This window comes from Hydractinia symbiolongicarpus, chromosome 10 (genome assembly GCF_029227915.1).
Source record: "Hydractinia symbiolongicarpus strain clone_291-10 chromosome 10, HSymV2.1, whole genome shotgun sequence".
NCBI classification, from domain to species: Eukaryota; Metazoa; Cnidaria; class Hydrozoa; order Anthoathecata; family Hydractiniidae; genus Hydractinia; species Hydractinia symbiolongicarpus.
In genome coordinates this window covers 26,273,012-26,294,604 of record NC_079884.1, presented here as the reverse complement: position 1 = coordinate 26,294,604, position 21,593 = coordinate 26,273,012, and the positions used below count along the sequence as shown (strand labels likewise).

Sequence of the window (21,593 nt, the reverse complement as noted above, 5' to 3'; positions counted from 1 at the left end):
TAATAGGAAATGGGTCTAAAAGCCACAAACTTAGTTAATCCATGGTCAATTCAGCTTAGCATAGGAAGAGAAAATATAGTTAAATCGACATAGCTGTCCATTTTCATCACAAAATTTAAATGTCTCGATATTTTGGGTGGGAGCAATAGTTGTCAGGTACAATTTTCTCGCTGCTACCTACTACAGATCAGAAGCTTCCGTATTGTTGAATTACTTCTATGCATTTTTCTAATTGGGTGAAGTTATTGTTTGGGATGGAAGAATCGTAAAGTGAGAAATTGTAAACTTTTGTGTCAGCTAAACGTTAAGGTAAAAAGCGTTCACTATATCGTCTATTGAAAAAAGAAATAACTATTTAGAAAATCATCATTTATTTAAACGTTTTAATTGTATGTTATTACTTGATTACAACAAGCCCTAAAGACTCCAAAGATTTTGCGATGTGTGTCACGTTAGATCATACATGTAAACGTATCTTATCTTCAGTAAAGTTTATCCTACTTGTGTGTGGCTGACAAATTATCCTTGTTGCTGCGTCTCGGTATTAACACTATATCTTCCAATTAGGTTCCAATTTATCCGGATTTATTCTGATTTATTACATTGCTCTTCATCTTTTCTATCAGCAGTACTCATTTTTGCTAAAGTTTCGCATTCTTTACATAAACATTGAGTTTGACAGCTGTAACAGAAATCTGATTGGCTGTCACAAATTGAACAACAACATGTTCTACACGAATTCGAGGTTGAAGGCCGGTTTATTGTCTCTCTTTGATTATCTAGAAGGGTGGATATACGAACATAAAAACAACATAGAAAATTAAGAAAAAAGCAATTTGTTTTTAAGAAAAACCGGTTAAAATTGTACCTGGTTTATTCACTTTAAAACTTGCATCCTTTTTAAAGTCTTCGGTTCCGTCATATTTTTCAAGTTTTAAGTTTGATCGTGTTCGTCGTATATACCATCCAGCTTTCACAGTTGATTCGAACACGGTGTAGCCTTCATACCAAAAATTGATGAGCGGGAAGAAGGAACTTTGGCGTTCTGAAACAACGCAGTTGGGTCGCTTTAGTTATATTACGGTAGTATTAAAAAGTTGATAAAAGTTCAAAGGTTTATATTGCCTACAAATCGTCTTAAATTTATTTAGAATTTAACATAAGCCAAGATATGATATTAGGTTGATCGAAATTTATTTGCACTCTCGTTCCCAGGGTTTTCCCCTCTTTGATGTTAAAAAGGAAAGATTTCTAAAGACGGTGTTTTACCCTCATAATTATTAGTATGTCAGCTAGCCAAAATAAAACTTGAATTCTCTATCCAATAAAATAGGAAAATAGATCATTGCAATGGGAACGAGATTGAGATCATTGGATTCAAATTATTACTCCTTCAACATAATTCCATATGATTTGTTACTACTGCGACACTTCATCATCATAATCATTCATCCATTTTTAAACATTTTTAGATTAGAACTCCAAATAATTTATGATAGAACCAGAACTACCTTACGGGAATTCAATTTTACGAAATTGTTAGAATATTTTGCGAGAATTAAGTTTCGCAAAAAGAAGTTATTGTTTTTTTTTCGTTTTTTCCAGAGCTTTTTATGGAGAAAAAACAAAATAAAGATTGCTAAAGTTGAAACTAATTAATAAAAAGTGCTAAATCAGCAGAAAAATTAAATTAAATTTTGCGAATTTTGCAAATAACGAGTATCCCAATTATTTTTGCGGAATTAATTTTTGCGAACTTTGCCAAAACTTGCGTAACTCACGAAAATTAATTCCTTAAAAATAATATTCCAGAAAAACCGATTACCGGTATTTTAGATTGTTGGAACTAATTTACAAATGCACAAGGCGTAATCAAGAAACGCTTATACGCCATATAATTCAAATATATTCTCGTTACTGTCTGTTCACACTTACCAAAACTAATTGTCCGTTTTTTAGGTTCTATGAAGCACGTGTCATTTTTGCAAGTTAAAAACCAGCCATTCCGTTTCGGATATTGAAAGGAAACCGCATCAGACAGTTCTCGATCCAATGCGTTTACAGCTTTGAACTTGTCACTGGCCAGTGGCGTTAGTTTGGAAACATTAATAACTGGTCGCTTATTGTTGGGTTCTTCAGGTTGTGCGAAGTGACCAGTCCATAAAAACATTGTCTTTGTTCTTAAATATAGTATTCACTAGATTGGTGTTAGTCAAAATTAAAATAGAAATAAAACAAGGTGGATATTATGCCAGAACTACTCGAAAAGATTATGACTCATATTTTTTTATACACATTTTTACATTATTTAGTCATCAGAAAGTCCACACAAACAACCGCGCGAAACCTAAGAAAGCGTGTATCCACGATAAACGCAATGGAAATAACTTTTATAGGTTTCAATTTCAATAACTCTGCTTAGTGAAAAATGAAAAAAACAAAACATGGCAGATAGGAAATATTTATTTAAAAATACATGTTATAGAACATGAGAATATAAAAAATCAATGTGTTTAGTGATAAATAATTCAGAGAAGAAAATGACTTAATGCAGATATTGAGAATACATGCGATGCAAGCAAAAGAATGTTTTACAACAAAGTGTAAAGACAGATGGTCGATCTATCTTCATGTTAATATCAAAACTTTCTTAAAGCATGTCTACGTGCTTCAGCAATACAATGCAAACTCGTACTCAATCTCTTTTGTGCTTTTAATAATACAAAAGCCAATACCTTACATTGCTAGACAACGGAATCACAGTGACCTTATTTCTTTTTAATGACGATACTAACCTCGTAATCAAGACCTGAAATGTTTTTCTTAATGGGACAAATCGTCCAAATAAAAATCCTAACAAGTACTGGTGACAAGGTTGCGGCAATTCAGCTAATCCCCTTTTCTGCTATGAAAATAACAGAGTAAATCAAATTTTCCACCAGGTACAACTCAACAACGTACATCATACCTGAGGTGGTTTCCAAGGCCTTTTTTGCCTTCCTGCTCCGATGTAAAAAGGTAAGAAATCCTAGGATCAAGACTGGTGATATATTTTGTTTTCAATAGGGCATGAGAACGAGTTGTTTGTTCTTGAAAAACATTTTAGTCATTAAAAGGAAAATAAATTAATTCTCGTGTCCAAACTTAAATCAAAAATTTGGGAGTTTTACAGAAAATATTTAATAGGTTTTGCACCTTAAACTCAATTCTTAAAAATAGAGTTTATGATGAGGAACAAAATCATGTTCTTATGAGAATGCAAAAACAACAACAACAACAACAACAACAAAAACAACAACAATAATAACAACAAAAACAGCAATAACAACAACAACAAAACAATAACAATAAAAATAACAACAACAACAACGACAACAATCCATTGATCATATTTTTACTTGGTCTTCTAGTACAGTAACTGGATATAATATTTAAGATTTGCAGATAATAGCCATGGGTAAATCAACTTTGTATGTCTTTTCCATATGGAAGTTGATCTTTTCCCTAATTTTATTAATACGGTAAATTTTACAAGTTAACAATTCTATTCCTTTTTTTTTTGATTGAAGAAAATAAACAAGCGTATCCAACCTCAAAAGTAACATTAATATGCGAAAATATCAACTATGGTTAAAAATTCTTTCGCGACAGTATAGGTTTGAACACTCCTATGCAGATGTTCAAGACGTTAATTTTTGGATAGTTCAAGTAAAACACAAACAAAAAGAAGAAGAGTTACGGTAACAGAGACGAACGGGAATCTATTGAAGGAGTTCATTAAATTTTTAAACTTTTTCAACCAACGTTCTCAATATGCATTAAATAATCATTCTCTTCCAACAGCTTGATTTTGATTCATTCTTTTTAAATGGCTTCTGAATATTAACAGCCAGTGTATTGAAAAAAAGGATACTTTAACAGAAGTTTCTTAAAAGCTAAACAATTTTCTCTATTAATACGAAATCTGCTGTTGAAATAAAAAAACTAGAAAATATGTTCTCATTAAAATCACACCTTTTTCTATAACAATATTGAAGTTCGAGGAAGAGACTTTCATTATATCTGTTTTTTGCGATTTAAAGCTTAAAATATTGGACCTTCCAGAAATGGTAAAACGCGTTACAAAATATAGTAAAACAAGTGACGATAGAATCCGTTAATCGCCATTTTAAACAATGTTCACAGGCACAACCTTCTGTAAGTCTTCAAGGATATTCTAAACTCGTCCTAAAATGTTCTTCTACATTTGCGTATCGTTTCTTTCGAACTAATATATTTTACATTGGCCAGTCATTTTTTGCCACCATTACTTTTCAAAATGGTAGCTTTCATATATCTACTAGTCGTCAGCCCGTGGAAAAATTGCGAGTTCACCGTCGTACAAACTTCGGTCCTCAGGTAATCGGATATTGTACATACACCCGGCATCTTTATTTCGTGCATACCTAAGTATTCGGCTATCTACATCCACAAGAAGAGAAAGTGCACCTATGCATCGGCTTTAATGCGCCCTACCTTGATCTTAAACTAATTCTATATGGTCGCGAAACATATAAGTAAACAAACAAACAAGACGGTGAACGTAAAAAACTCGTTGAATCTCGTTGAATCAACTTTGAGATTTAAGTAAGCACAATTTCTCTACTTCCAAAAAACTAACATCACTTTCCAACATAACAGGGATGTTAGTATTTTCCAAAATTGTGGTCAATGCCAGCTACTAGAAGAGCTATATAAAGTAGTTAGTTTATGGAAAACATATGCTGCTTTTTCTTCTTAAAGTAACTACAAATTCAAAAAACATGTTCGGTTTATTGTTGAACTATCTTTTAGCCACTACAATAGCCTCTTCTATTAAAAATATAAATATTTTAAAATTACATTATTCAAAAAATAACACGAAAATTTATTAAAGCTATATATACACATAAAAGTTAAAAATAAATTAAATTTGAAATGCTCAAAAGAAATGAACGGTTTATTAATTATAACTTTTTGATACTTAAACTTTTATTTCTGAAGACAAAACTTATTTTGATAAGGGATTCGTAATAGTTTTTCTGTCTGGATATTAAAGACAATTCAGATAGGATAGTTGGAACAATTCATTATCGTTCTGCACTGTTTTAAGTTCTACCAATCAAGACACTGGGCATATAAGGGAGGCTCTATTCTACCAACCAACATACAGAACTTGCAAGAGAGGCTATGCTCTATCAATCAACGTACAGAATTTGCAAGAGAGGTTTTGCTCTACCATAAACAAACAGAACTTAAAGAGAGGTTTCGCTCTACCAATCAACTCACAAAACTCGTGATATTTTTACTCTACCAACGAACATAAATACATTGTCAATGTTAGTAAACCAGCGCACGGAGCATGCAAAGATGCTTCTGATGATATTTCCATTCTCCTTTACCACGTTCATCTCCTTTGGCAAGATTTTGTAATTTTTTCCCCAAGAACACCAACAATTCTTTCATCATTTGATTCTCATGGGTGCTCTAGTCACCAGACTTCTCCATGCTCTTCACAAGATCATCAATATGTTTCTGGAAAGGCGGTTTATAATCCGAAAAATCAATTTCGTATCCGAATTGATCCCGTTTTTCCTTTTTCTGCGCAAGCAGTTCGTTCTAAATGTTAGCATCATAACAAAATTAAATTTAGAGAATGCGTTCTATTACAGCGCACAAATTATGGTTAAAAGTTAATTCACATAGGCCGTGGCTTCGTAGAACAAACAAAATAAACATGAAGTTATCTGCTTGAGCTAGGAAATCTGTTCTCCACTCTTACTTACATCTAAATTTCTTACAGATTTGTGGGAGGTATTGATACCATAAACAAGGATAAACGAGGACATTTTTATCCGTATTTTTCATACACAAGAAAAGTCATTTTGTTCCAAAGCACAGTGAAAAAATGAGTACGAGAAAGCAGCACATAACGTAAAATATTCCAAAAAGCGCAGTAGCAAGACACGCGAAATGCGATAAATAAAGAACGGGCGAACCCATGAATTTATCTACGGGACGTCGACTAGTGTAACATAATAAACAGTGAACAGTTTTTGAGAGTTAAAGCTGAACACCGTAAAAAAGAATCACAAAACTTTGGTGAGGAGGACTGAAAAGAAATCTTAACTTTTTGATTTTTAAGAAGTGAGAAAAATTTTCAACTTGTAGGCGTGAGAACCCTGCGACAAGTAGAAACGTGTAATGCAAAAAATAAATAAATAATGAGAAACACAAAAAAGCCACAAAATATAAATAAAAAAGTCTTTTTTGAAGTCACAGTTCGTTTCATCTTTGTTTAAAAAAAGCGAAAATATTTCGTAGTTTCAAACAATGAAGGGAGGTTCTTTAAAATTCAAACTTTAAAACATTCGAAAATTCGGAACTTCTATCACCATAAAAATATTCATATTTTATTTCCAACAGCTTCTATACCTTTACCATTGTTTACATTCACATATCAGGCCTTGCCATGAGTCGCGAGCAATTGCTCGCGCCCGCGTAGTGCTCGCGTAAATGCTTGTTACCCGAGCATTCTATTGCTCGCGTAAATATTAACATTTTGAGATAAGTATTAACGTTTTTCTTAAGAACTGATTGGTCTTTTAAGTGACATTCCTGCACGAACGCTCAACCTGAAACTGAAAAGATATTTGGGGTGATTATTTTCCACCCATCGTGCAACAGTTCATTCGCCATTTTATAAAACGCGTGCGATACGGGCATTAAGGTTAATCTTTGTTGCGCATTCATTTTGCAGTAGAAAAGACGGGGACGTTTTAAATCGTGAACCCCAAACACGATGATCGAGCGTCTACTGGTAGAGCGACTCTCTCAATCTTAACTTCCTTTTCTACATGTCCGAAATAGTATGCATGACTATACTGTCGTTTTCATAAATTTATTGTTTTTTTTCAGCAAATAGGAAAAAATATGCTTCGTTTTTAAATTAAAAAAGTCTTTATCCGCATGGTTTAAATAAAACTTCAAAATTCATTCGGAAAGTTCAGGTACACGTCGGGTACATAAAATTTATACAGAAAAAAAAAATTATACCGGTTTCTTTTTAAAATTTTTGAATAACAGTTGCGGCATAAAGAAAATAATTCATTAAATTTGGACCTGCTATGGTTTCTAATTTTTCGTCAAATGAAGAAATTATCTAAAATTAAATCCATGATAAATTGCCTTTCCGCCTGTAAGTGCAGTTTTGCAGTCTTGCATCATCCGTGCTCCGTCGGCGTTCACCTCCGCATTAGTTAAGAATCGCATGGCTGGATTTCTTGTGTAAGACCTGGTTACCAACGACGAAGGGGCCAGGCAAAAGAGATATACGACTACTTTTTAACTAAGTCAGGAGTCAGGGAATTAGCTAGGATGGTCAGGTTGGCTATGAATAGGCTTGTTCGTGGATTTAAAGGACCAGGACTATTCAATAATTCTGAGATCTAAAAGTGTCCGACCAAGACGGAAATCTATCGGACGTTTTAACCGACGAAAGTTCGAAACGAGCTACGGACATGTCTAACCAAACTGAAAATGTGGCGGACGTTTTAATCACACGCCTGAAACGATTTAGGTGTGTGCCAAGGCTCCTGAATTAGAATCCTGAAAAAGATGCCCTGAGAGATTAAATGTAAAGTTTTTTAGCGAAAAATTGCTCGCGTGGACACTAATGTTTGTGGCACTAGGATGAAACAAAATAGTTACAAAAAAAACATACCGTATTTGACTCAGGCATCCAAGCTCTTTTGGGGGTATACACAATCGACTCTTCAAAGGACTGTCCTTCAGCCAATGCGGAGGCTGCCCTGAGGAGAGATTTATCGCGTTCTTTATATCGCACAGCCTACAAAAATTTAACACCATAAAACAATGCCCGAATGTCTAGAATGTTGTCCATTACAGATGAGTAAAAAATAAACAGTTAAAATAAAAAACAAACAAACAATAAACAAAAAAAACAACAACAAAAATAACAAAAGAAACTTAACCAAACCAAACCAACCCAAACAAACAAGTAAACAAACAAACGAACCAACCTCGTCATTTTGATCAGAGACTCTGATGTTAGGCATGCTAAGACGGTTAGTACTGCTGGATTTTGGTTTCGTATTTTTCTTCGAATTACCTAAACAACGAAAAGAGTAGATTAAAAATCAGTAAACGGATTCAGAGGTTATTTTTCATTATAGTTATAAAATGAGAAGGCATATCCCTTCAAAAGTACCTATGACAGAAAATGTCAAGATTTTTTTTTTACTGAAACGTGACATCATAATTTATGCATCGTACATTCTGTAAATGCGAATCTTAAAAAGGAAAAAAAGCGTATCAAAAAAACGTAAAAAGCGTATCAAAAAAACGTAAAAAGCATTGTTCAACAACTAATTAGGCGCTTCAACATAACACCACTTTTTATCTGAAGTTCCATTAGAAACATTTTCCGTTAGGTTAAGTACCTCCTTTTTTCTTTCTTTTGTCAACGGGTGGAGGGAGTTCATCCCATCTTGTTTGTACAATGCTTATAATACGAGGATCGGAAAACGCTTTCGCTATATCTAGAGCTGTCTGACCCTTCTTGTTTTCCACTTGTATCTTCGCACTAAAATAATATTTGATGGTACAGACAAATTGGTTGAAAGTTCAGATGTTTGTTGGAAGATGTATTAAATTTAACTAATCGGGAAGGCAGAGGAAATGGGAAGGAGAGGAGAGGGAGGAGGGGAGAAGAGAGAGGAGGAGAAGAGAGAGGAGGAGAAGAGAGAGGAGGAGGAGAGAGAGGAGGTGGAGAAGAGAGAGGAGGTGGAGAAGAGGAGGAGAGAAGAAAAGAGGAGGGGAGAAGAGAGAGGAGGAGAAGAGAGAGGAGGAGAAGAGAGAGGAGGAGGAGAGAGAGGAGGTGGAGAAGAGAGAGGAGGTGGAGAAGAGAGAGGAGGTGGAGAAGAGGAGGAGAGAAGAAAAGAGGAGGAGGAGAAGAGAGAGGAGGAGAAGAGAGAGGAGGAGAAGAGAGAGGAGGAGGAGAGAGAGGAGGAGGAGAAGAGAGAGAGGAGGAGAAGAGAGAGGAGGAGGGGAGAGGAGGAGGAGAAGAGAGAGGAGGAGGAGAAGAGAGAGGAGGAGAAGAGAGAGGAGGAGAAGAGAGAGGAGGAGGAGAGAAGAGGGGGAAGAGAGAAGAGGATAGAAAGAATGGGTATTTCGAGGAAAAGAAATTATGGTTGCTTTGTGCGTTAAATGACATGTCACCGCAGTTTAACATCGTTCCTGATTCGTGCATTTTGATATACTGTTTTACAACAAATATTTATTCAGTGGAGTACATTTCTTTTTCAGTTTGAGGTTAATTAACACACGAATACACATTTTTTTTTAAAAAAAGGCTTTACACGAAATAGTACTAAAGTTAGCGAAGAAATAATGAAAAACCAGCACTTTTTTTGAAAAGAAAAGAGTTATTTATTATGGTGTCAAAAATTGTTTTATATTATTGGGCAACAAAATATTTAATTACAGAGAATTTCTTTTAGCTTTCTGAGTTTTTTCATATTGTACCATATATAAGTGTATTCCAAAACATCGAATTTGAGATATGTAATCGCTTTTAATTTTTATTGCGCAATATCGCTTTTTTAAAAGAAATTCGGGTTATATGATTCATAGAATTAATTCTTTGGAAATAGTATGTTTTTAAAGCAAAGGAGATGAATGGATATCCTGGTAAAGGCTTGCATCAAATATTAATCACACAAAGAAGAGACATATTCTCTTTCAACCGTTCGATTAACAAAAAGACATACCCTCGTTCAATTAAAAGTTGAACAACATCTGCTTTCGAACTTTCGATTGCTCTCATCATTGGTGTGCCTCCGTTATATGAACGCGCATCTATATTTGCACCGTTGTTGAGGAGCAACTCTACAATATCCTTGTGACCAATATGACAAGCAAAATGAAGCGGAGTCCACTTAAAATTATCCAGAGCAGTTACATCAGCACTAAAGAAAATAATGGGCATTTAGATACTTTTTGACTTATATTCTGTAGCGCCGTATATACTTCATTTCCTTAACATCACAAGTTGTTATATTGGATAGCACATTGATACAAAATTTATGGACACAATCGTACGTGAGACATAAATCGTGGACAAAGCAAACCTGAGCATGCTTGGCATGTGCTAACTTGCACAGATTTTGCTCAAATCCAAGAAATGTAATACCAACGAAATACTCCTTAAAACACGACATTTTTGCATGCCACTAGTTTCTACGTAGGAGTTTACAATACCCATGCATCGGAAAAGGGCATACGCGATAATACTCAACACATTTTACCCGTGCTGTAGAAGATACTTGACAAATTCGATGTTTCCTTCCAAACACGCCAACATTAATGGTGTTTTGTAATATTTGTCATGCTGGTTGACTTCCAAACCGTTTTTAATGGCAATCTTGAGCGACCTCTTGTCATTATATTTGATGACTTCATTAATATGCACGAATGTGGTCTCTACAGAAATAACGTGTAAGCTATACCATCTGTATAGGGTTTTCATCCAATTTCCATGATTAAAATACAGAATTGGTGAGAAACATTAACTATCAACTACTAAGACTACTACTACTTACACAAACTACTGGTATTTAGCAAAATTGTTGTTGCAGTATCTAAAACATCTGCAACATCCTCAAGTACGTTACGTGGTGGAAGAAACCAAAACAATGACAACCACGAGCACAATGATAACAATAGTTGAAATATGTGAAGCTGTTTTAGTTGGATAACATGGGTTTTTGACAAAACACGACGGTGGATCAAAACATGAGAAATATTCAACGTGGTTAACATGTTTGCGATTATTTTTTCACATTTGTTAACTCGCTTCCATGTTATTCACTCGAAAAAAACATATATAACAAACTGTGCAAGATGTTGTTGGCCATCATACTGTCGCAGTTTTATCCACACTTAAGGAACTGCATATTTTTGTTGAAAGCTGAGGTCTCATTCACTTTGTTTAGGATAGGTTTAAGTTTTCAACCTTTCATTATATTGACATTTACCTGGTCTGTAACAATACCAAATTGAATCGTCTTGTATGGGATGTTCTGGTTGGTGATCACGATCAAATCGATTTGCATCAGTAATTTGCTAAATACAGAAAAAAGAATCATACCATAAATTTTTGAGAATTTTCGTTTTAAAAGTAGGAGTGGACATCTTAGCTGTTGATGACCCTACCATGAAAAATAACCATCACGTGTTCACACCTTTTATTAAAATCTGATCTAGTCTCGAAAATACGCATTTAACTATACATTTTCCTGACTAATAAGAAATTTTCTGCTTTTCGTCGACCAATAGGAAAGTTCCCTGACTCTCCTTGACCAATACCAAAGTTTCCTTGACTTTCCCTTCTAATTTTATAAACATAAACACAACACGATTTTAAAAATAACAAAATGCTAAAAAGCAAAACATTTGTTAGAATATACTTAATTTTAATTTGTGTTAAATTTCGACAGTACCTCTTGTTTTTGCAAGTAGTTTAAAAATGGCCCGCCATCTTTGATACGTGGTATGTTAGCATTTGTACATATTGGCATTTCTATTTTCGTCTTTCCCTAAAGAAAGATTGTCAAATTAAAGTTAATTTCATGGCAGTTACATACAATGTTTACATAAGAACAATCGATATAAGAACTCGGCAACCTAAATATTCAAAGTAAAATAACCTTCGGCTTACTATAACGTTAGGATCTTGTTCAGATCAATATAAAATCAAAAAAGAGATGCTATGATATATACAATCACACAACAAAGCTTACCTTCTTTTTGCTTCCTTTCTTTCCTCCTTCTTTCCTCTTCTTCTGGAATAACAAAAATACATTTCTCCATCAATAAGCAAACAAGAAAACAATCGGAAGAACATATAAACGAATGGTTGCCCGCAGCTTTTTTAGAGTTATTTGGACGCAAAAAGTCAAGGAATTTTCCACGTGTTGTGATAGTGACAAGCATATTATATGACATTAATTCACACACCTTTCCACCACCAACCAGGTAAAACTATAAAACAAAAAACAAAAAAACTTTGTAGCTGCACAAATAAAAAAAAACATTGTTCCAACTATAAATGAGATTCAATTACTGAACTTTGGTCCTTTATGGTATCCGGGGTTTTGGTGTAATCTTGCAGGAAAGAAAAACATGTAACAATCCGCAGATTAAAAAACATATTCCTTAGAAATATTAACAAGAAACATTGTTTATTTTTATTGATAACAATTTACCTTGTTTACGTATTTCTTGCCAATGAAAAATAATTCGTAATTGATGTTTCCATCTTTTTTCCCATCATGTAACTTTAATATTGGCTTCATTTGATCTTCAGTTAGCGGAGACTCTGAAGAACAAACATTTTGACTGTACGTCTTGTACATTTTATATTAATACAGACGATTAAGATGGTGTTGTATCTATCTCACAATAGATATTACAATTGTTGTCATGTCAAAATACAGAAGAGAATCAAGAATAACACAACAGAAAAAATTAAAATAAAACAAGCAAAAACAATAAACATTTGAATTACTGTGAGCAATGAGAATCATCAAAAAAGTTTCAATATTAATTCTGCCTGTTCTTTTTCCTTTTACTTCCACATCATGTTCAAAGATTTCAGATTCTAATTCCTTTTTTTGCTCGATTATCCAATCATAAAACTAAAAAGATGCGTACGCATGCAAAATTAGCCTGTGGTATGAACAAATATATTGATTAATGATAATACAACACTAAAGCAGACCTTCACAATATGAAGTTGGGTTCCAGGCTTTTTACCATCATATTTTTCAGCTTTTTTTATTTCTTTAAGAACACTTTTGTATTCTTTTTCTTTCGCGATTGCACGTGGAGTCATTCCATTTGAATTTTTTGTTGTGGCAGAACAACCTAATAAATTTTTAACAATAAGTAAATGCATATAAATACTAAATACAACAGACAAAAAATTTAAGTGCTAAAATAGGAAAAAAGATAGATAAAATTTTGTATTAAATTAAAAACAAAGAGAAAAAATTAACTATCATGAAGAAGGGTATTTATTTATCCATTACATTACAAAACATCACAGCAATATGAAAAAATAAACAATGCAATAAAAATGTCAAGTCTATTCAGTCTTAGGTTTAACCTATGGTAAGTACCAATTTCCAACGCAATCACAGACAGTAACTGCATTGTATGGCAAATCTTTTTGTGCATTTTAAAAATATAAGATCAATTGGCCATGATGGTGCATTTATGATCAAAGAATTTTTAAAAAAGCATTCTTATTATTCAAAAAGGTGTGATAAATCCAATAACTAGAGTAAATGCTTTCAACTTTGTAATCAACCACAGGAGTGTTACATAAGATACCTCCATGTTTATTTTAAAATCTTTAATGAAAAGTCCTTACAGGCAGATTCTTGTTCGTGTGTAATTTTGTTCCCTATACCTAAGGTCGGCAGTAGCCTGTTTTGTACAGAACTTCTACAGTGTTGTTCCGTTATTTGAAATAAATAGGTATTATCCCGTGGTATTATCAAAATGTTTCATGTAGTACAAATGTCCCAAACGTGATTTGTGAAAATTAATATTTTAACAATACAGCACTACACTTAACATTTATAAGAAACGAAGACGTTTTAGCATATCCATTTATTAAATATCATTGCTTGTGGTGTAGCGATATTGTGGAAATGTTTTATTATACCTGTGACATGACTAAAATCTTTATCAAGTTTAAGATATCTAAGATTTGACCATAAAGTTGGATCCTACAAGTTTAAAAACAAAAAAAGAAATAGAAGTAAGCGAAAGATAAAAAAGGTTAAGACTACGTTCATCGGTTTAGAATTAACAATAGAGACTAAATCCAAAATGCGATTCCGTGGTATATATATATTTAGACTAGGGTGAACACAGCAAAGTCTAAAGTCATGATTAGTAGCATTGCAGCCAAGTGTGACCTTGTAGTTGGAAAGTGGCCTTGTGGAGTTTGCAGGAAAGGGGTTGGTAGTAACTCAATTATTTGTCAGACTTGTAAGCATTGGGTACATAAGAAGTGTAGTAGTATTAGTGGAAGGTTAAGAGCTGACATTCAGTTTGTATGCAAGCGTTGCAAAGGTGAGATTATAGAGAATGAAGTATTTCCAGCTTTGCTGATGTACAACAGTGGCTCGTTAGAGATAGTTGAGAACTCCTGTTACTTAGGTGATATGTTGGGCAGTGAAGGGGGTGTTGGAAGAAGTGTTACTTGCAGGATAGGTTCTGCTTGGAAAAAGTTCAGAGAGTTACTTCCTTTGTTGACTAGCAGAGTCCTGTCAATTGAGGTAAAAGGTAGGTTGTATGAGGCCTGTGTAAGAAGTGTTATGTTGTACGGTAGTGAGACATGCGCAGTGAAGCAGGAAGATCTTGATCGTTTAGAAAGGAATGATATGAGAATGGTTAGGTGGATGTGTAACGCCAGTCTGACAGAAAAAGTTCAGATGAGCTAAGAAGCGGGCTAAGTCTTCGTAGAATTAAAGATGTTTTCCAGATAAGAAGATTAAATTGGCTGGGGCACTTGATAAGAATGGAGGAGGATAATTGGGTAAGAAAGTGTAGAGACTTGATAGTTCCTGGGGCAAAGCCCAGAGGCAGACCGAGAAAGACTTGGCAGGAGGTTATAAGGACAGACTTGATACAGAGGAAGTTGAGTTTAGATCTAACACAGTCTAGATCAGATTGAAAGAGGGTCATTAATATACCCCATCCACCCCATGCTAGCATGGAAAACGGATGTTAAGCCGAGAATGATGATGATGATGATGACCAGCCAGGGAACCCGGAGTCGAAACGTCGGGTTAAGCCACAATTAACTGTGTTACCTGGCGTTGAACACCTAAAAGAGCGATTAATAAGGAGTTTAAACTGTGCCACACATTTAGGTGAAGCGCTTTAGTATGTCATAAATTGAGTGAGGCGCAAAACATTGTGGTGTTTCCGGTTGAATATATTTTGAAAAAATAGGCGCAGAACATTATGATCCTACCAGTGTAATATATTTTTTAAAAAATAACTTTTCACAACTTTAGCTGAAATAAAAACACAGTTTACAACTCATTGCTCCCCTGTTATAGCAAAAACAGTTGGCCAACCTTTTGTATTTTTCAGAGAATGTCTCCGCACACTCTGTGTTCAAACATACTCTTGGCTGAGGGATTAGTACAGGCAAACAATGAGACATATCCATAGGCAAGCATAATACCCTTTTTTTGAAAAAAAACTTTATCACAACTTCGGATAAACAGAAACTCATGAAGCAGCCATCATTAACATTGGACTTAGCGGTTAGTACAGGTAAACCGTGTCATCAATGCGTTTAGGCGTAATACCCTTTTCAAATAAACTTTATTGCAACTTCACTTTAAATAAGAACAAGGGTAAAACAGCCTGTCGTTACCCTGTCCAGCTAAAAAAATCACTCAGCAATTCTATTTAGTGGAGTAAGTTTTCCTGACACTGATAAAAGGTGTCGCAACCTACTAACTGCATTTAGAATAAGAAATATTGATTAAAAATTTTGTTGTAGCTAGCCAAACTGCATTTGGCTACTTTTACTCTTCAGGCAGAAGTAGCTAGAGCTAGCAAGAAGAGAGCCACAACCCCAACATAAAAATAAATAATAATAAACCAAACTTAAAAATAATATGGCTTCAGCAGGATGCTGCCTTGAAATCTAGATTAGCCAGCTAAAATCTTTAAATTGTTTTGTTTCAGATTAACACATGGCTAGAAAACGTGATTATATTTTCATCTTAATATGTGAAAACATAGACACAATGAAGAGAATATCTTAAACGTTAATAGAACTGAAATTTAGGCAGTTAAATAATTATACTGACAGAACCAAATATTCTTCTTCATTCAAAAAAATTTTGATTCACAGCTTGGTGAAGAAGGCGAGTATAACAAATATGGCGTCCTTGAACTCGGCCCCTCGAAAGAAACAACTCATACCTTAACCCTAGAGCTCGTTAAAAACATAACTGGAAACGAAAATTTGAAGAAGTATCTAGCATAGCTCATCAAATAATATTAAAATAACAGTCTATAACAATATTTGTGATTAAATTCCTAACGCAGTCTTTACTTTTTGCCAATTTCACGAATATCAAGATACGCACACAGCCGGCGCACCGCTAGGTCGCGGGGTTAGACCGGACTTTAACGTCGTGACGTTACGGCAATTGGTTAAAATGAAGGAGAAGGAGAAGAACAAGAAGGAAACAACCGCTCATTTAAATAAGATTTCTGATACATCCGAAATCTTAAAAACAGCAAAATGTTTTGAGATTTCAAAACAATAAAGTAATTAAAATGTAACAAAGGAATACTTTAAAGCAATGATTATTTTTAATACCATACAAAAGATTTATTTACCTCTCTGACCGAGAAATTTACAAATAGCAGCATAGCCTTTCATGGCAGCACAATGCATCGGAGAGTCAAGTACAATATTCAAAGTACCAACATCTGCACCATAAGCAGATAAAATTCTTATAACATCAAGATGTCCATTTGTAGCGGCTCTAAATGGAAAATTATAATCATTTAAAAACACAGTATTTTTAAGATGGGTACTTTATGATTGGTGCAATTTATCTCACTTGTGCACTGCATGCATATGATTCTCATCCAAAAGGTTTGGGTTAGCTCCATACTTCAACAACAGACGTACACCCTCTTCGTAACCAATTTTACTAGCGTAGTGTAGAGCAGGTTCACCAGTTAACTATAAAGAAATAAAATATATATCACCTGACACTTTGAGATGTCAATTTTAAAACTAATAAGTACAGTCTTGTACCTCACTCTGTTTATTAACATCAATTCCTGCTTCTAAGAGAGTTTTTAAAACTTTTTCCAATCTTTCTTCACAAGCTTTTACCAGTAACGACTTACCATCATGACCCTATGATACACAAACATATTCACCTGGGTGGAGCAATGTATGCAGTATTTTATATTTTCTTAAAAGCAATTGGCTCAGAGCATCTATTAAAGTTTGTTTATCATATGTTTTAAACAAAATTAAGGGATGCATTGAATATTCAGATGCTCTACAAAAAATGTTGAGTTTCTTCCCTTTACCACTCTATAAGAATGGAAGCATGGCAATATTTTTTTTTAACTGAGAAGCGACTATTGTAGAAACAAAATGCAGTATTATCGATGAAATACTGAATGGGGCACTTGTATGAACTTTCAAATAGATAACTTTATATTGATAATATATACATCAATTGTTTGTTATCATTACCACATTATGAATGTAAGCACCATATTTGATAGCAGTTTCCAAACAAATTTGATGACGTTTTGTTGGACAAAGACAAAAATACAATATGTTCCTTCCTTCTGATTCTTTAGCTATAAATAACAACATAACAATTACAATAAGGTATTCATTATTGATACAAAAGAATTTGAAGTAAATAACACACCATGACAAACAAAGATTACACTAACCTGATAGATCAGGTTTTTCACACAATTCAATTAATAAGTTAAGAGCTTGAACATGTCCAAATTCAGCTGCTCTTATGAATGGCGTTTTTCCGTGTTTATCAGCTACATTGCAATCTGCACCAAGCTCCACCAACGTCTTAATCATCGTTTCACTATTTGCAGAGGCAGCAACATGAAGACCGCATTGTCCATCATTAGGCTCTAAAAATATGAGAAAAGAAAAGTTCTTTGTATCTGGCCAATGTTTCCTGCAAGTTATTGAGACAGGATTAAGAAAACTTTACCTCCATAATTTACCAGATTAGGAATTCCATTTTCAACCAACTTTTTTACTTGATCAATATCACCTTCATTAACAGCCTGAATGAGCTTTAAAGATTGCAATTTTGATAAACGATCATCAGCTACTGGCATGATAATAGTAATCTAATAGCAATAGATAATTTTTTTAAAATATTTAAGATACTGTGAGATATTCCTATAGTCAATTGGCGGAAAATGTGTGCACTAAAATTTGGGAGGTTTGTAATTAAGTTTCAACAAAAAAAAAATCAATAAAAATAAAAATTGATGCTGACGAAAGTCTATTTACTGCATAAATAGTTTTAAATAGTTAATATCATGATGCGTAGTTTTCTACAAACATATGTGTTTTTTGAACTAATTGTTGCTGTTCCGTACACCATGGTTAAAAACAACAAACAAATATATATAATAGCTATTTTTATCCAAATACAAAGTGAGCAATCTAATGAAGAAATTGACTTGTACAAGCCTACAAAAACCTGGTAATTTATTAAATCGCTTTCGATAATGGCAAAAATATTAGAATGTAATTATCAGTGTTTAAAATGTGAATATTTTAGTTATTTGTTTGTTGCAATAAAACAAACGCTAAAATACAAAGCAAGTTCCAGTGACAAAAGTAATAGGGGCTACAATATCTTATAATAAATTAAAAAAGATGTTACAATGCAATAAAACTTTGAGGCCAAATAATTTGGAAACGAGGTGGTGACATCAGTCATTTTTCACCGGGACTAACTTGGGTAAGTTTTTCAAACCTGGGTCCCTGATTCAGTTTTGGAATAAAGGGGTTGATGATGTCATCAAAAAACATTTAAACCACAATATATTGGATACAGATGAAAACTTTGAAAGAACCACCCCCCCCCCCAAAAAAAAAAAACGCCCTCACATATATAGTCAGTTAAGGTAAACATTTCGCAATAAAATTGCAATAAAACAAACGCTAAAATACAAAGCAAGTTCCAGTGACAAAAGTAACAGGAGCTACAATATCTTATAATAAATTAAAAAAGATGTTACAATGCACTAAAACTTTGAGGCCAAATAATTTGGAAACAAGGTGGTGACATCAGTCATTTTTCACCGGGACTAACTTGGGTAAGTTTTTCAAACCTGGGTCCCTGATTCAGTTTTGGAATAAAGGGGTTGATGATGTCATCAAAAAACATTTAAACCACAATATATTGGATACAGATGAAAACTTTGAAAGAACCCCCCCCAAAAAAAAAAAAAAAACGCCCTTACATATATAGTCAGTTAAGGTAAACATTTCGCAATAAAATTGCAATAAAACAAACGCTAAAATACAAAGCAAGTTCCAGTGACAAAAGTAACAGGAGCTACAATATCTTATAATAAATTAAAAAAGATGTTACAATGCACTAAAACTTTGAGGCCAAATAATTTGGAAACAAGGTGGTGACATCAGTCATTTTTCACCGGGACTAACTTGGGTAAGTTTTTCAAACCTGGGTCCCTGAATCAGTTTTAGAATAAACGGGTTGATGATGTCAGCAAAAAACATTTAAACCACAATATATTGGATACAGATGAAAACTTTGAAAGAACCCCCTCCCCCCCCAAAAAAAAAAACGCCCTCACATATATAGTCAGTTAAGGTAAACATTTCGCACATTTTGAAATTTTCTAATTTCTTTTGCGGCGTTTTTTCTACTTACAATTCATTGTATTGTGTGAATTCCTTATTGGATTCTTGTAACAGCATCATTAAATTTATCTCATTACTATTGTTTCAGCACATGATGTAGGCCTTTTTGTTGTGCGGAATATTTGAAATTAAAATATGCATTAATTCCGCAACTGTTTTTTAAAAAAATGCAGAATTTTGAGAATTATGCTACTCTGCACGTTTATTTTAATCATTCCGCACATCTATTTAAACAGACGCAAGGGTGTCATTAAGCAGGAGCATTTAACGTTTCTATATATAGATAGAAAATACGTTTTTTCAAAGTTCGCACAATATAAATGATCAAAACAACCGCGAAAACCCCTGACACATACGAGAACAACAGTGTTTGAGGTGCTTGATTCAACATTAAAAGTAACATCTTTGGTTTTTAATGTCTTGCACACAAACAATCGTAACCCCTCTGCTAGTCAATTTTCTTCACACTTTCGAAGGCTTTCCTCACTGCTAAACATCAAGGTATCTCCCAATGCCTGTGCGATAAAAATTTGGCGTCGAGGGGACCACAGATTACATTTTTTGCCGGAAAGTCATCCATGTCAGCGTTTTTAGATTTCCGAAAGATACAGTCTGTCACTCCCAATTTCTGTTCTAAGCAGTCCAATTCCAGGGCAGTGATATCTCCTTGATCATTAAAAAAAGGTCCTTTTGCCTTTCCAATAAACAGATTTTCAGACTTCTTGGAAGTGTAAATAAAACCAAACTACTTTTTAACAATTTCTTCCTTATTTGCAAGGGTTTTCCAGCACGCTTCCATAGAAGGCAGACTTAGATTTGGTTGTTTTGCCACTTCTTCTTCTTCTTCTTCGTCTAAGTAAAGTGGATAGAGTAAATTTTTGACATCTTTGTGGCATATCATCCCCTTCAACTATAAGTATTAAAGGTACCTTCTTCTTCCTCCTCTTTTTCTTCTTCCTCTTCTTCATCCTGAACTTCTTCTGAACCATAGTCAGGGACAGTAATGTCCTTCTACTCTTCTTCTTCTACCATTTCCTCCACCTTTTTTCTTCCTCTCCTTCCCTTCCCTTCGGTTTGCTTTATTTTTCCCTCCGTTCTTGTTCTTTTCGCTCCATCTCCTCCAGAAATTCCTTTTGCATAATTACCTAAATTGTTAAAGGTGAATGTTTTTACAAATCCATGTCTTTCATTTTTTAGATTCAAAAAAATATTAAGCAATGTAGGGCAACAGAAGGCGAGTGACACCAAAGTAAAATAAAGCAACATCAAATTTAACTTTCCTCTGACGTCTAATTTTCGTCTTTTAAGTTGATTGTGCTTTTTGGTGGCTTTACCTAATCAAGGAACGCCTCTTGAAAGATTTTAACACTGCTGGTTAGGGTTGTTGTTACTTCAGTAGGGCCAAGTTCCCATTTTGGTTTCCAAATAAACCAGTTTGCCCCAGTCCAAAGGTTCTCCAGACTGCTTTCAGACTTCGTATTTTCGCAGAAGTCTTGGGTCTAAGTGATCCTTTAGCTATTTTTCGGGATTGACAGGATAAATACCTAAGTGTATAATAATCAAAATACAGTATTGTAGAAATGGATTTTAAAGGTGAGATCTAAACCATCATTAAAGTAATAAACTTGTTGTCACAAAACCACTGATGGCATTTTTAGGCTTCATCAAACTCCGACTTCATTAATGAATTTTTAATTCCCTGCTCATTGATGCGTTGATGTAAAACTTTACCCATAAGCGTCTAAGAGGCCTGAAACAAGACATATCCAAAGGTTGCATTACTTCGGTAACGTGCTAAGGAAATTTCAACAGTACGATATTTTCCTCAACTGCCAGTCGGATTACTTGGTTGGACACATGTGTTAAATGGCCATCATGAGCAATGGTATGTTACAAAATTTACAGAGTAGTCGAACCATTCCGCGAATGTGTTAGTTTCCATCTACCCTAACAGAATTTTATTTTGCATTCGGTTGGGTAAGAACTCTCGATATCACGAACTAAATTCTGCCCTTTTCCTTAAAAAACTCTCAAAAAACCCTTT

General features: G+C 34.1%; 2 protein-coding genes across 4 annotated transcripts; both read right to left on the bottom strand.

Annotated features, from left to right (window-relative positions):
* Window positions 1–415: 415 nt before the first annotated feature.
* Window positions 416–3,331, bottom strand: LOC130612398 (uncharacterized). The gene is made up of 3 exons (XM_057433703.1): window positions 1,936–3,331; window positions 869–1,045; window positions 416–779 (listed from the first exon to the last, which is right to left on the bottom strand). Exons 1-3 carry the CDS (start codon window positions 2,168–2,170, stop codon window positions 586–588), a joined length of 606 nt encoding a protein of 201 aa, XP_057289686.1. The 5' UTR covers window positions 2,171–3,331; the 3' UTR covers window positions 416–585.
* A 1,474-nt stretch (window positions 3,332–4,805) lies between these two features.
* On the bottom strand, window positions 4,806–19,452 carry LOC130612392 (ankyrin repeat and EF-hand domain-containing protein 1-like). 3 transcript variants are annotated; one of them, XM_057433697.1, is made up of 19 exons: window positions 17,856–19,452; window positions 17,572–17,772; window positions 17,363–17,472; window positions 16,910–17,014; window positions 16,710–16,834; window positions 16,483–16,631; window positions 12,821–12,966; window positions 12,608–12,737; window positions 12,306–12,418; window positions 12,058–12,081; window positions 11,841–11,879; window positions 11,541–11,636; window positions 11,076–11,163; window positions 10,347–10,521; window positions 9,810–10,007; window positions 8,481–8,623; window positions 8,061–8,149; window positions 7,742–7,867; window positions 4,806–5,637 (listed from the first exon to the last, which is right to left on the bottom strand). In XM_057433697.1, the coding sequence occupies exons 1-19, from the start codon at window positions 17,983–17,985 to the stop codon at window positions 5,506–5,508; spliced, it is 2,319 nt and encodes a 772-aa protein (XP_057289680.1). In that variant the 5' UTR covers window positions 17,986–19,452; the 3' UTR covers window positions 4,806–5,505. The 3 variants fall into 3 exon arrangements, with proteins under 3 accessions (XP_057289680.1, XP_057289679.1, XP_057289681.1); XM_057433696.1 differs by having other exon boundaries at window positions 11,841–11,882; window positions 17,856–19,451; XM_057433698.1 differs by lacking the exon at window positions 16,910–17,014 and having other exon boundaries at window positions 11,841–11,882; window positions 17,856–19,451.
* Between the last annotated feature and the right edge of the window lie 2,141 nt (window positions 19,453–21,593).